The sequence below is a fragment of the Miniopterus natalensis genome, chromosome 1 (genome assembly GCF_054644295.1).
Source record: "Miniopterus natalensis isolate mMinNat1 chromosome 1, mMinNat1.hap1, whole genome shotgun sequence".
NCBI classification, from domain to species: domain Eukaryota; kingdom Metazoa; phylum Chordata; class Mammalia; order Chiroptera; family Miniopteridae; genus Miniopterus; species Miniopterus natalensis.
The window spans coordinates 114,571,547-114,588,167 of record NC_142081.1 but is presented as its reverse complement, the minus strand read 5'-3'; the positions used below and the strand labels follow the sequence as shown (position 1 = coordinate 114,588,167).

The following is a 16,621-nucleotide window of genomic DNA, read 5'->3' as shown; positions in this document are numbered from 1 at the left end:
GCCACTCTTTTCCTCTAGCTTCTGTACCACCAGAAATCTCCATTTTACTAGTTCATTCTGGCAGCTTTTAGACCAATGACATAAGAATATTCAAAGGATAAAGGCCACAGAATATGTGATTTTCATAATGAGAGGAGTTGTTACTTAATCTCTTTTAAAGAGGATCTTTCCCTTGGCCGGGTGGCTCAGTTGTTGGAGTGTCGCAGGTTCAGATCCTGATCACGGCACATACCCAGGTTTGGGTTTGATCCCTGGTCTCCGGGCCTGTAAGGGAGGCAACCGGTAGACATTTCTCTCCCACATCTACGTTTCTCTCTCTCCCTCTCCTTATCTCCCTCTCTAATATCCATTTAAAAAAAAGTGAACTCTTCAAAGTCTGAAAAACTCAAATTAAAACTCATAAATAAGATTACTTTAAAATAATTCTTATACAGTAACAATGTCTAAAAAGTTCAGGAGGAAAGGAAATGACACATAATGGGGAAAAAAAGTGCCCATTTTGAACTAGGGAGCAACAAAAAATATTTAAGAAATTTCTGATGTCCAAAAAGGCCCTCCCTCCCAATATCAAAGTAAACATTAAAACATTTAAAACTATAGTATATAGAAATAGGTACTTTAAGCTTTCTAAATGAGAGCATGAAGGCTCAAAAGAGAATGTTATGTAGGTGGTTAACTAGAACTTTAGAAAAGTTTAAGATACACATTTCCCTTTTCTCCAAAAATGAAAGCAAAAATAAACAAATGTAATATCCTCTAGTAATTAAAATAATCAAAAGGGAAATGAAAAATACTAAGGCTCATGAATTAAGCTTAGGCTAAAAGAGTTCCTCATGATGTTGAAAATCTTCATTTCTGTTTTAAGAGGAAATACTAAACTTGCTGGAAGAGGAACCTTGGTATTTCCACAGCCCTTGTTACTGTAGATGAGAAGCTGACCATGTGAATACCCCTCATTTCTCCCCTAAAAGGAAATCACTTAGCTGGGTCTGAGCAGGAGCGGTGACATTTCTCCATTCGTGGCACATGAGGGGCTCACCATGTCCCAGCCCCTCACTCCTCATTTAAGATAAGATGGCACTGGCCCGCTGCGCAGCACTAAAGTTATCGCAGCTGCGGGATTTTCTTACAGCCGCCCTGCACAGGCTTTTGTTTTCACAATATCTGGAAATGGCCTAGGAGCAGAAATCAAAGAGAGCACAGACACGTTAGAAATCACAGGGCTGCAGCCTGAGCACAGAAAGCGCCACCGCTGAGCCGCACATGCCGCTTCCTCAGGCGGGTGACGGCTCCTGCCCGTGGGCAGCTGCGGGCTCCCTGCCGAGCCCTTGGGCTTCTCCTTTAAGCTAATTCACTGAGGCGAGTCTCTTAGGGGCTGTGATTAGACGGCCAGAGGAACGGGGGACGGAGGGTTTATTTTAAAGTTTGGGTTTTCTCAATGGCGTCTAAGGCGTGACAGGCTCCTGACAACACTATCACCTGTTGCCTGCGCACTTGGTCCCTTAAATATAATAAACGCACGGGGGCAAAATCAGTGTTACTCAGCTATTTAAATTCTACCCAGTCTTTACTAGCTATTATCTGCTCTAAGCAAATTTAAATGAGACAGGCTTCTGCTGTACTTTCCTGAAAGGTAGGAAAGATCTAATGATTGAAGCACCACAAGGTACTGTTTCACTTGCACTTTAATTATGGTAGAAACACGCCGTTTCCTAAAGTGCGATCAAAGTCCCACAGAAAGTGTCCATTTTAAACGTGTCCATTTCAGTTGTGAATAATTTTGTTGTATCACCAAAGGTCATAAGCCATAAATATGACTGTTCCATGTACTTTACCATTTCCATTAAAAGCCCGTGTACTTTCTACTCCCAGTATTTGAAACACACATTCCACAATTAATACAGGTCCCTCAGGTGAGCTTGTCTCACAAACTCACCGGACTGAACTGTGACACATACAGAAAAGGCATGAACTTGCAAAGTGAGTTAAGGTGGTAAGTAGGTTACGTTTGTAATATGACTAGTGACTCAATTTTAAGAAATTATTGAAATATGGTTAGAAAAAAGAAAAAGTTTCAAAAAAACCATCAAAGATTAAATTTGATTTAAAATACTCTGAATCATGGTCACAGAAAAGACAATTTTCTTATAATGTGGGATTCTTCCTATCCGCCATAAGAGATACCAGAAATATGTGAAAGAGTTAATAAGTCTTCTTCACCCTGGTAGTTTAAAAAGCTTTTCATTGTCCTACATAATCTGATTTACCCACAGATGGTGTCTGGTGTCTGGTGGAAACGCCGCTCTGTGACTCCGCAGCCTTACCTCCAGGGCCTGTGCTCTTTCTTTTCGCAGACAAGCAAATTCATTAGGCAATTTGTGGTCACTTGCTAGGGACCGAAGGTCAAAATAATATTTGGCATAGACACTGGCAGAGACGTGCAGACGAAACCGGAGTAGAAATAAATACTGCGTCTCCAGCTCATTTCTGAGGAAGAAGGAAAACACAAAACCCACACGGGCGCGTCAGTCCCGGGCGCCCGCAGGCCCGGCTCAGCCCGAGGCTGCTCTGACTTAGTTACGAGACCGCAGAGGCCCCGCTGCGCTGCTGCGCTAACGCTCAGACAGCGCCCAGGGCGCAGGGCGGGGGCCCTTCCGCACCCCAGCACTTTGAGTTCGGGACAAGGGGGAGCAGGGGACGTCCCCCTGAGCCCTGTGCTGCTGGCCCGGGCTCGTTCCCCAGAGTCCCGGCGGCGCAGCTGGAGGCTCCCGCTCCTCCCCGCGCACAGGCCCCGCTGCGGTGCGGGCGGCAGGAGCTGCGGGGGCTGTTTCTCAGCTGAGACCCTGCGGGCTTCCTCACCAGGCCTGTGCCAGGAAGGGGCTCATGAAAGCACAGATGTGCCAACACAGGAGCGGGCACATGGCCATGGCAGCAAATGGGGCCAATGAGAGCTGCCACTATTATCTTAGAGGGACAAGTCTTGAGGCAACAAGGAATCACCTCTAGTAAATAAATAAATAAATAAAGATGCCACACTCAGTGGGAAAGGGGAACCCTCCCCGCCCCAGTGCACCGGGCTAATGTCAAAGGGCACATGCAAGTTTCTGTTCACCTGAACCTTACTGGGGAGAGAAACTGTCACTTTCACAGAACTGGACACACTTTTAAAACTTTGGAAGGCAGAAGATTACAGATCGATGTCTTGGCTGGACTAAGCCCACCTTATGATATGGCTTCTGAGCGAGCACTAGAGTCAAACTCCAACAGTGTTCCCCACGCTGGGGATGAGATCCCGAAATGTTCAGCCTGCCCTGCCCCTTCCCAGAACAGCAGGGGGACATTCCCAGGTGAGGTGCGTTCAATAAAGCAGGAAAGGAAATTTGGGAGCAGTCCCTTTGCTATGTGACCATAGTGCTGTCACTTGCCAAGAAGTTAAATAAATATAAAATTACAGTAAATTGTACTACTTAAGTCACAGTCATCCCTTGATAGTCATTAATAAAATGATAAATACCTCAACAAACATAAGAGAAGCTTTTCAAACATATTTGCTTTCCTAGTTTTAAAGCTTTAATATTTTATCCATTGGATAGGTCAGCAAAAGCTTGACGTTCTCCGGTATGGAGAACAGTCAGAATATGAGCAGAGATGAGGTTTTCCTCACTTGTTACACTTTAAACCTAACTGAACCTACTTCCAAAATTAATTTCCTGTCCATTGGCCATAAATCTACAGAACTGTAAATCAGATAAAGTTCTGATAACCAGCTAAACAGGACTTACAACAGGAATAGATGCACTTTACTGTCCCTTTTACAATTTCATCATAACTGCATGTTAACTGTGACATACAGCACCTTCCTAGGGTCACCACTTCCCTTCACAGGGATTAATCATGAAGCAAAGCGTGATGCCTACCGATCATGCAGCGTCTGGTTTATTCTCTGTTGTTTTTTTAGTTTTTCAGTGGCTACATGGCTAGATGGCAGACCATTTAGGGCACAGCAAATTTTCTGAGTAGCAGGCTGTTCAGTTTACCTTATTCTTTTGAAGGGAAATCATATTCTCAAAAGACACATAGATGTTGGAAAGTTTTAAGAAAAAGCTGATAGACACCAATTTTCCAGCTTAGACTCCAAGGAGATCACTACCAATAGGAGACAACAGCAGGTGGATGATACCAATGTACATGAAACACGGTTATAGTGCCTTCCAGTTTCCACAGATCATTAACAAAAGCAGCCTATTATAAACATAGCTCCTGGGGTTTCTCTGTTCATACTCAAAGAGCATTCTCTACAACAAATCTATACCTAGACACTGCCGCCATTTCCCCAGAAGCTCACATCGATGACACGTCACACAGCTTCCTGCACGTTCTCTGATGTTATAACGAGAGCCAGAGGCCCACAGGGTGAGCTGCAGGTGTTGAGAAAGCTTCAGCTGCCACCACAGTGGGGCTACTGTTCATGAGCACAAATTATCCTTCCCTCCAGAGACAAGTTTGAAGACTGATGACAGTGGTGTCAAAGTCAGTTTAGCTTCTGCAACTTCCCGCAGAAAACTAATTCCATTGGTTTCAATTTTATTATTTGCTGTCATAATGTTTGCTAAGATTATTACCAGCAAGGTCACTCTGACTACCCATTTTACATGATTATCAAAGTGTCCTTTTCTATCAAAAGCCATTTTGAGCTACTGATAATCCCTGGACCCTTCTCTTCATCACAAGTATCCTCATGTTAGTTCTCAATATGCATTTTGGTCATTCTGAAAGGGTATTTATCTAGAGTAATGAGAAAAGGTAACAGAAACCAATTCTGGCTACTGCCCACCATCATCTCAATTTCCTATGCTGTCAAATATAATCTAGGGGGGTCTTCCCACATTTTCTTAAATGCCACCCACAAAGACATTTTTGAAAATTGTTATTAAATTTATTCGGGTGATACTGCTTAATGAAATTATATAGGTTTCCAGCATACAGTTCTCTGATATATCATCTGTATATGGCATTCTGTGCAGACCACCCAAAGTCAAATCTTTTTTCATCACCAGATATTGGACCCCCGTTACACAAAGACATTTTCACTGTCAGGTAGGCACTTTGTCTGCTGGAAATACCTTTTGGGCTCATCCTGCCTACCACCCTCGGGGCCCTTCACAGCAGTTAATGTGGCCCGATCAAAACTCCTTGTGATGTTTGGTGTTCCACTCCCATCTCTGCATGCCAGCTATGAGGCGCACCCTCATGGGTAACCTATAGCTTCCCACAAAGCAATGCTGTGGTTGCTGAGTGCCCCTGAAAATTCTCAAATGGGGTGGGCACTGTGCCACGAACCAGCCGCGGCGAGCAGGACTGTGCTCCGGAGGTGAAGAAGAAAAGAAAGAAACGAGACAATGGGGCTGGGAGGGCTCTCTCGCTCAGGGATGCTGAGTGAGAGTCAAGCAAGCTTTATTCAGAGCCACAGCATTTTATACAGCGTTTCAGGGCATCTGGCCAACCTTCTGACCTTCAGGGCATCCGGCCAACCTCCTGACCTTCTACGACATTCCTAGATACAACACTTTAGAGGAGGTTGCAGCCACACTGGCGTCTCAGAGGACTGTTTCCCAGATAAGGTAGGGGAGTATCTGGTCTGATTGGATCTGGGAACCATGCGGGGCTGAGCACACAGGGCAGCAGACATGTAGGCACTCCCTGATTTACAGGGGGCCTCGGCACTGACGCGCCTGGCTGATCTCTTTCAAGAACACCAGTGCGCCGCGGTCCGCTGCCCCGGGGCCCAGGACCCCACAGCACTGGAAGAGGCCAGTGATGTTTCTCTAACTGCCTGAGAGGTAGGACCTTCCTAAATCAACAGACCTATTTTTAAACATGTGAAATGCTCATTCAAGAGCAGGAGAGAGCACAAGAATCTGAAACCTGTATATGTGGCTAATCTTCTATCATGGTTTCTTTAACAACACAACTTTAGATAAAAGGAGGAAAAAACCAGTAAATGCAAATATACAATGTGTGACTCAGGTTTGAGCTGTAACCCACTCAACAGTCTAAGGCCATAACAGTGGCCAAAAAATTATTTAAAAAGCCAAATGTATGCCCCTTAAAAACGGAATGGAGACAACAGAAAAATGTTGACTGGGATCCAAACGGGTGGTAGAGTAGGTAAAAGTTACCCTCACTCCTCCCAGGACAAAACTGGAATTATGACTAAAATATAGAACCATCACATCAAGTTGAATAACCAATAGAAGACTAGCTGAGTAGAAGTCTTATAACCAAGGATTTATGAAGAAGCCACATCGAGAGGCTTCTGGTAGGAAGGGTAGAGACTTGAAAAGGGCTGGCCCCGGCTCCCACGTACACTGGCCAAGCACCCAGAGGGCTATCTCAGCTACAAAGGTCTCCTCTTAAAGCACAGGGTCTCAGCCCCACACCCAGCTCCCCAGCCCAGAGCACCAGAGCCAGGAAAAGGAGCCCACATAACATCTGGCTATGAAAATAATCAGGGATCTGTCTTCCAGGGAGAGAGAGGAGTCTCATAGAAACCCAGGTCCCGTCCTCAAGAGCCAGCACACAAAATCTTGTTTATGGTCACTTACCCTAAGCACAAACAAAAGGAGGGTGGCTCAGTGCACACTAGTGAAAAGAAACTGGGATGTGTGGCTCTGAGCAGAGAGCTAAGGGACAGCTGCCAGGATCTCTGTGCTGAGTCCCTCTAGCCCACTGCCCACAGACATCATCTTTCTTGGGTTGAAGACTCTTCTCCTATGATATCACACTGAGGGAAAGCATAATCTCACCCTTCCAATCCCTGTCCTCTCAACCTGCAGAGCTCATATCCGACAGAAAATTCAGCTACCTGGGCCGAGGGTGTGGAGGTCTGGGCAGACTCAGGGTGTGTCAGAGACTGAGTTGTGTGGCTTTGGGTCAGGGGCCTTTTCTCCCCACCCCCTTCCTTAGAGCTTAACAAGTCCCACCCCGCCCCCATAAGAGATCCACTAGTTCCACCGTCTGGAATCCTAAGAGCCCTGCCCTACTGGACTTGGGGTCTCCAGGAGCTCTCAGCTAAATCAAGGAAGACTGAATTGTGTAGCTTCAAGTCAGGGGTCAATTTTCCCTCGAATATTCAACTGGTCTAGAACCGTCTCTTCACATCACCAAATCTTGGTCTGTTTGGGCCTGGTAAACTCTGTTGGTTGACCCCAGATGACTCCCTGAGACACTGATCTACCAAAAAGTCTGTGGGCACCCAGCATTTGACAACTGGATTTGATGTACTCTGGGAACTTTTTTCTGAGTGGCCTGAGACTCGGCACGGACACCAAGTTTGAATATGTATCAGTCTGGTGAACACCACTGGCTCCTACCTGATGACTCACTGAGAACGTAACTCACCTAACTTGGTGCTGCCAGAGGCTCTTTCAGTGACCCAACTTAACAGGCAGCCTACAAGTGGAGGCAGGTAAAGGTGGATTGTGAATCGCCTTGGGCCTTTTGCTGACCTGCACTAAAGCTCACTGCTGCTGGGAGGTGGCCTTGATGAGCAGCTTGGCCCTTCGCATGCACTCCCAAAGCAAGGGCAGCAGCAAACTGTGACTCGCTTTATAGCTCCAAGATGATTGCCCAGGGCCAGTCACAGGTAGAGTCTGACACTGACCTGCATGAGTCAATCCCAAAAGGCGTAAAAACCAACACACCCAGTGGCAAGCTTCAGACAACATCACAGCAGGACTCAATTAGCTCCATAAGCAGCACATTCAAAGGGAGATCTCAGGAAGCAAAGACCCCGCTGAGGTGAATTCTGCTTCATGTGTAAGCTCCTGCATATCAGCTCATACACCGTGGTCAAGGTCAATCTCCATAGTCAACCAGCATGAGGGCCAACTCCACACATAGATGGGCCAACAGCAATCATAACTAAAATACAACAGAAGGCTTTACATATCTCACACAAGAACCATTCCTGGAGCACCAGTAAATGTGATCACATAGTGTGCCAAGGGTCCCACAGGATACCTACTACATAAGGCCACACCACCACGACAGAGACACATAGCAGAATGACTTAATACACAGAAACAAACACAGAGAGGCAGTCAAAATGGGGAGACAAAGAAACATGCCTCAAATGAAAAAACAGAAGAAGTCCCAGAAAAATAATTAAAGAAAATGAATGCAAGCAATCTACCAGATACAGAGTTCAAAACAATGGTTATAAGGATGCTGAAAAAACTTAGTGAGAACTTCAACAGCATGAAAAAGAACCTAGAAATCATAAAATAGAACCAGTCAGGCCCTGCCCGGTGTTGCTCAGTGTTTAGAGCATCACCATGAGGACCAAAGGGTCATGGGTTTGATTCCCAGTCAAAGGCACATACCTGGGTTGCTGGTTCACTCCCTGTCCCAAGTCTGGGTACGTGCAGGAGGCAACCAGTCGATGTGTCTACCTCACTTCAATAATCCTCGCTCTCTCCACCTTTCTCCCTCCTTCCCTGCCTCCCACCCTTCCACTCTCTCTGAAAAGCAATGGATAAATATCCTCAGGTGACGACAACAGAAAAAAAAAAGTCAAAAAAAAAAAAGAATACAATATCTGAAATGAAAAGTACGCTTGAAAAAATAAATAATAGTTTAGATGAAGCAGAGGACTGAATCAGTGATTTGGAAACAAAGCAGCAGAAAACAATCAGAAGAACAAAAAGAAAAGAAAATTGTAAAAAATGAGGATAGTTTAAGGGACATCTGGACAACATAAACGGTAACAATATCAACATCATAAGGATGCCAGAAGGAAAAGAGAGAGAGCATGTGAGCATGTAATTAAGAACTTATTTGAAGAAATAATGACTGAAAATTTCCCTAACCTGATGAAGGAAAAAGACACAGAAGTCCAGGAAGTGCAGAGAGTCCCAAACAAGACGAGCCCAAAGAGGCCCACAACAAGATAAATCATAATTAAAGTGGCAAAGATTAAAGACAAAGAGAAAATCTTAAAAGAAGCAAGAGAAAAGCAGTTAGTTACCTAAAAGGGAGCTCCCAAAGGACTGTAACTGATTTTTTTGTTGTTTTTTTTTACTTTTAAAGCCTTCCTTTTTATCTTTAATTTTATTTTGTTGTTGAAAGTATTACAGATGTCTCCTTCCTCTCCCTAGATCCATTCCACTCTACTGCCACCCTGTTCCCAGGCTTTTATTGTACTATTTTCTGTGTCCATGCGTTGTGCATACATGCCTATAAGTTCTTTGATTAATCTCTTCCCAACTCAGCCTTTTCTTTTGATATACGTCAGTCTGCTGCATACTTCACTGTCTAAAAATATGGAACGCTGCACAAATTTGCATGTCATCCTTGTGCAGGGGCTATGCTAATATCTAGGAAGTGATCATCATGGTAACTGATTTCTCAACAAACATTTCAGGCCAGAGGCACAGGCAGGACATATTCAAAGACATTAAAACAGAGGATCTACAGCCAAGACTACTCTAACCACCAAGACTATCATTTAAAATTGAAAAAGAAATAATGAGCTTCCTAAACAAGAAAAAGCTAATACCAAAACAGAATTACAAGAAAAGTAAAGTATTTTCTTTAAGAATATGAAAGGAAGACAAAAAATCAACAGGGAAATGCAGACCTTAAATGAACCACTAGACCTAATGGATTTAATTGACATTTATAGAACATTTCACCCCAAAGCAGCAGAATACACATTCTTCTCAAGTGCAAATGGAATATTCTCAAAAATAGACAACATGTTAGGGCACAAGGCAAGTCTCTAAAAATATAAGAAGATTGAAATCATATCAAGCATCTTCTCGGATCACAATGCCATGAAACTAGAAATCAACCACTATAAAAAAACTCAAAAATATTCAAACACATGGAGGCTAAACAGCATGTTATTAAACAATGAATGGGTTACCAAGGAGATCAAGAAAGAAATCAAACACTTCATGGAGAACAACAAAAATGAACAGACAACAACCCAAAACCTATGGGACAGAGCGAAAGCAGTCCTGAGAGGAAAATTCATAGCATTACAGACCTATCTCAAGAAACAAGAAAAAGATGTGATGACCTATCTAACACAACAACTAAAAGAACTAGAACAAAAACAGCAAGTAAAGCCCCGAGGAAGCAGAAGGAAGGAAATAATAAAAATCAGAGCAGAGATTAATGACATACAGACTAAAAAAACAATACAAAAAATCAATGAAACCAAGAGCTGGTTCTTTGAAAAGGTAAATAAGATTGATGCACGTTTAGCCAGACTCACCATGAAACAAAGAGAGAACCCAAATAAGTAAAATGAGAAATGAAAGAGGCAATATAACAACTGACCCAACAGAAATACAAAGGATTGTAAGAAAATATTATGAGCAACTATATGCCAACAAATTGGACAACATGGGGGAAATGGACAAATTCCTAGAAGCATACAACCTTCCAAAGCTGAATCAAGAAGAGGCAGAAAACCTGAAGAGGCTGATAACAACTAATGAAATTGAAGCAGTAATAAAAAAACTCACAGCAAACAAAAGTCCTGAACCAGATGGATTTACAGGTGAGTTTTATCAAACATTCAAAGAAGAATTAACACCTATCCTATTCAAACTCTCCCAGAAAATTCAAGAGGAGGGAAAACTCCCAAACTCTTTTTATGAGGCCAACATCATCCTAATCCAAAAACCAGATAAAGATACTACAAAGAAAGAAAATTACAAGCCAATATCCCTGATGAACATAGATGCTAATATATTCAGGTTTTTAATCGAAATGGTTTTAGTTTTTGCCCATAGAGTATGATGTTGGCTGTAGGTCTGTCATAAATGGCCTTTATTATATTGAGGTATGATCCGTCTATTTGCTAAAATACTAGCAAACCGAATCCAGCAATATATTAAAAAGATCATACATCATGACCAAGTGGGAATTATTCCGGGGATGCAAGGTTGGTACAACATTTGCAAATCAATAAATGTGATACATCACATAAACAAAATGAAGGACAAAAATCATATGATCATATCAATAGATGCAGAAAAAGCATTTGACAAAACCCAGCACACATTTTTGATAAAAATTCCCAACAAAGCGGGAATAGAGGGATCATACCTCAACATAATAAAGGCCATTTATGACAGACCTACAGCCAACATCATACTCAATGGGCAAAAACTAAAACCATTTCCCTTAAAAACAGGAACAAGACAGAGATGTCCACTTTCACCACTCTTATTCAACATAGTACTGGAAGTCCTTGCCATAGCCATCAAACAAAAAGAAAACATAAAATGTATCCAAATTGGAAAGGAGGAAGTAAAACTGTCATTATTTGCAGATGACATGATATTGTACATAGAAAACTCTAAAGACTCCATCAAAGTATTACTAGATTTGATAAATTAATTTGGAAAGGTAGTTGGATACAAAATCAACATCCGGAAATCAATGGCAATTTTATACACCAACAATGAACTTTCAGAGAGAGAAACTACAAAAACAGTAGCATTTACAATTGCAGCTAAAAAGATAAGATACCTAGGAATAAACTTAACCAAGGATGTAAAAGACCAGTACTCGGAAAAGTACATGACACTGAAAAAAGAAATAGAGGAAGATTTAAACAAGTGGAAGAATATACCATGCTCATGGACTGGAAGAATTAATACCATTAAAATGTCCACACTACCCAAAGCAATTTATAAATTCAATGCAATTCCTATTAAAATACTGACAGCATATTTCACAGACCTAGAACAAACATTTCAAAAATTTATATGGAACCAAAAAGGACCCCAAATAGCTGCAACCATCTTGAGAAAAAAGAACAAAGTGGGAGGGGTCACATTACCAGACTCAAACTGTATTACAAAGCCATTGTAATCAAAACAGCCCAGTATTGGTACAACAACAGGCATACAGATCAATGGAACACAACAGAGTCCCCAGAAATAGACCCACGCCATTATGGTCAGTTAATATTTGACAAAGAAGGCAAGAGTATCCAAAGGAGTAAGGACAGTCTCTTCAATAAGTGGTGCTGGGAAAATTGGACAGATACATGCAAAAGAATGAAGCTAGACCAGCAACTTTCACCATACACAAAAATAAACTCAAAATGGATAAAAGACTTAAATGTAAGTCACAAAACCATAAAAATCCTGGAAGGAAACATAGGCAGTGAAGTCACAGACATCCCACATAGTGGAATTTTCACTGATACATCTCCTAGGGCAAGACAAACAAAAGAAAAAATAAACATATGGGACTACATCAAACTAAAAAGCTTCTGCACAGCAAAAGAAAACAGCCTCAAAATACAAAGGAAACCCACGGTCTGGGAAAACATATTTGCCAAGGATGTATCTGATAACGGGCTAATTTCCAAAGTGTACAAAGAACTCATAGCACTCAGCAAGAGGAAGACAAACAACCCAGTTAAGAAATGGGCAAAAGACCTGAATAGACACTTGTCCAAAGAGGACACACAGATGGCCAAGAGACATATGAACAAATGCTCAATGTCGATAATCATCAGAGAGATGGAAATTAAAACCACAATGAGCCAGGCCAGGTGTGGCTCAGCATTTGAGCATCAACCTAGGATCCAGGCGATTGGGGTTAGATTCCCAGTCAGGGAACATGCCCGGGTTGTGGGCTGGATCAATGATGAGTCATTGATGTTTCTTTCTCTCTCTCCCTCTCTTTTCCTCTCTCTGAAATCAATAAATATATATATAAAAAAACAAAAAACACACAATGAGGTACCACGTCACACCTTCAGAATGGCTGCCATCAACAAATCAACAAACGACTTCTGCTGGCGAGGGTGTGGAGAAAGGGGAAACCTAGTCCACTGCTGGTGGGAATGCAGACTGGTGCAGCCACTATGGAAAACAGTAGGGAGGTTCCTCAAAAAATTAGAAATGGAACTGCCTGATGGACCCAGTGATTCCACTCCTAGGAATGTATTCTAAGAATCCTGAAACATTAATCAGTAAGAATATATGTACCCTGATGTTCATAGCAGCACAGTTTACAATAGCCAAGATCTGGAAACAGCCCAAGTGCCCATTAGTAGATTAGTGCATAAAAAAGCTGTGGGACATTTACACCATGGAATACTACACAGCTGTAAAGAAGAATCTCATAACTTTGGGACAGTATGGATGGACCTGGAGAATATTATGCTAAGTGAAATAAGCCAGGCAGCAAAAGACAAATATCACATGATCTCCCTTATACATGGAATCTAAAGAACTTAAGAAACTGATGAACAGAATAGATTCAATGACATGGAAGCATAGATGAGGCTGACAAATGTCAGAGGGATGGAGGAGGGCGGGTGGGTGGAGGGGGAGAGAGTAACCAAAGAATTTATATGCATATATGCACAACCCAAGGACAGGGACAATGGTGGGGAGAGGGACTGGGGAGGGGGATGGGACAGGGTGGAAGGGGTCATTGGGGAGAAAAAGGGACATTTGTAATATTTTAAACAAAAATAAAATAAATAAATAAAAAACAATATGAAAGGAAAAACAGGCATACAGTTATAAGGAATGAAATGGTATTAAATATATATCGATCAATAATCACTTTAAGTGTAAATGACTTGAATGCTTGAATTAAAAGACAAAGGGTAGCTGATTGAATAACAACACAAGACTTATATATATACTGTCTACATGAGACCCAGCTAGGATTGAAAGAAATATGGAGACTGACAGTAAACGGATGGTAAAAGATAGTTCATGCACACGGGAAAAAAAGCTGGGGTAGCAATACTTGTATCTGACATAATTGACTTTAAAACAAAGGCTATAATATGAGGCAAAAGGGACACTACATAGTGATAAAGGGATCAACCCAATGAGAGGATATAACCCTTGCAAACATTTATTCACAAACATAGGAGTTCCTAAACACATAAAGCAGATCTTGATGGATATAAAGGGAGAATCCACAGCAATGCAGTCACAGGTGGAGATTTTAACACCCCAATTCACGTAAGTGGATAGATCTTCCAGAAAGAAAATCAACAAGGAGACACCCATATTAAATGACACACTAAACCATATGGATTGAATTGATATTTTCAGAGCATTTATCCTCAAAGAAGCAAATATACTTCAAGTGCACAGAGAATATTTTCTACAATAAATGGAATGTTGGAGCACAAAACAAGTTTCAATAAATTTATGGAAACTGAAATCATATCCAGAATTTTCTCAGATTATCTTTTAGTATTATACACTAAATTAACTTTTTTAGTGTATAGTACTAAAAGTTAACCGCAAAATAAACTGAAAAACACACAAACATATGGAGGCTGAATAACACCCAACTGCGCTGGATGGGTTGCTCATTTTGTTAGAGCACAGTCATGTACACAAAAAGGGTGAGGGTTCGATTCCCTATCAGGACACATACCTAGGTTGTAGATTCGATCCCTGGTGTGGGCACATATGGGAGGCAGCTGATGGATGTTTCTCTCTCTCTCTCTCTCTAAAAAAACAATGAAAACGTATCCTCAGATGAAGATTTTTAAAAATGAAGTAGCATTTAACTAAACTATCAATGGGTTAACAATTAGATCAAGAAAGAAATTGAAAGGTACCTTGAGACAAATGAAAATGCAAACACAACAACCCAAAATCTACTAAATACACCAAAAGCAGTCCTAAGATGGAAATTCATATACCAGTGTTCCTCAAAAAATAAGAAAAAGTTCTAATAAACTATCTAACCTTATGCCTAAAGGAATGAGAAAATAAACAAACAATGCCCAAATCGAGTAGAAGGAAGAAAATAATAAGACCATAGTGGAAATAAACAAAATAAAAATTAAAAAAATAATACAAAAGATCAATAAACCTAGATCTGGTTCTTTGAAAAAATAAACAAGATTGATAAACCTTTAACCAGATTCATCAAGATAAAGAGGACTCAAATACATAAAAGCAGGAATGAAAGAGTAGGAACTGACACCAAAGAAATACAAGGGATTATCAGAAAAGATTATAAACAACTATATTTCAACAAATTAGATAATCTGGAAGAGATCGATAAATTTCTAGAAATACACAATCTTCCAAAAGTGTACAAAAAGAAATAGGAAATCTGAATAGACTGATTACAGCTAATGAAATAAAAGTTTTAATAATTAAAAAAAAAAAAAAAGCTTCCAACAAACAAAAGTCCTGAACATGATGGCACAGATAAATTTTACCAAATATTCAAAGAAGAACTGAAGGTAATCCTTCTCAAACTATTCCAAAAAATTTAAGAGGATGGAAGACTCCCAAACTTATTTTATGAGGACAACATTACCCTAATTTCAAAACCAGATAAATACACTAAAAAGAAAGAAAATTATACAACAATATCCCTGATGAACATAGATATAGAAATCTTCAACAAAATATTAGCGAACTGAATTCAGCAATACATTAAAAAGGTCATACATGATGATTAAGTGAACTTTATTCCTGGGATACAAGGTTGGTCCAATATCCGCAAATTCATTTACCTGACACACAAAAACATAAACAAAATGAAAGATAAAACTATATGATCATACGAAGAGATGCAGAAAAAAATTTGACACAATCCATAACCCACTCAAGATAAAAACTTTCAGCAAAGTAAGAACAGATGGAACATATCACAACATAATAAAGGCCACATATGACAAACACACAGCTAACATCATACTCAGTGAAGAAAAATTGCTATAGTTTCCCTTAAGATCAGGAACAAGACAGGGATGTCCACCTTCCCCACTCTTATTCAACACAGTACTGGAAGTCCTAGCCATAGCCATCAGGCAGTAAGAAAAAGTGAAAGGTAACCAAATTGGGAAGGAAGAAGCAAAACTGTCAGTATTTGCTGATGACAAGTTACTGTGTATAGACAACCCTAAAGATTCCACCAAAAAACTACTAGAACTGACAAATGAATTCAGTAAAGTAGCCAGACATATGATAAATATCCAGAAATCAGTTGCACTTTTATGTGCCAATAATGAACTATCAGAAAGGCAAACTACAAAACAATCCCACATATAATTGAATCAAAAACTACCTAAGAATAAATGTAACCAAAGAGGTAAAAGACCTGCGCTTGGAAAATTACAAGACACTGAAGAAAGAAACTGAAGAAGATACAAATAAATGGAAGCATATACCATGCTCATGGATAGGAAGAATTAACATCTTTAAAATATCCATACTACCCAAAGTGATCTATAGAGTCAACGTAATTCCTATCAAGATACCAATGGTGTTTTACAGAAGTAGAACAAATAAGCCAAAATTTTATATGGAACCACAAAAGACCCTGAATAGTCACAGCAATTGAGAGAAAAACAAACAAGGTTGGAGGTATCATATAACCTGATTTCAAACTATACCACAAGCCTATAGCAATCAAAACAGCATGGTAACGGCATAAAAACAAAGCTATAGATCAATGGAACAGAATAGAACGTCCAGAAAGAAATCAACACCTATATGGTACATTAATATTTGACAAAGGAGGAGAGATCAGTCAGTGGAGTAAAGACAGTGTATTCAATAAATGGTGTTGGGTAAATTCCACAGATACTTCC

General features: G+C 40.7%; 1 protein-coding gene and 1 pseudogene across 1 annotated transcript in view; both read right to left on the bottom strand.

Annotated features, from left to right (window-relative positions):
• Nucleotides 1-418: 418 nt before the first annotated feature.
• The window catches only part of LOC148094347 (cyclin-Y-like protein 1), a 43,272-nt gene continuing 27,069 nt past the window's right edge, over nt 419-16,621 (bottom strand). The window contains exons 8-9 of the mRNA XM_087821604.1: nt 2,325-2,487; nt 419-1,175 (exon numbers count right to left, since the gene is read on the bottom strand). Coding sequence (XP_087677730.1) covers nt 1,065-1,175; nt 2,325-2,487 — 274 coding nt within the window. The 3' untranslated portion in view covers nt 419-1,064. The remainder of the gene's footprint in view (nt 1,176-2,324; nt 2,488-16,621) is intronic.
• On the bottom strand, nt 9,318-9,379 carry LOC148094348 (U6 spliceosomal RNA; annotated as a pseudogene).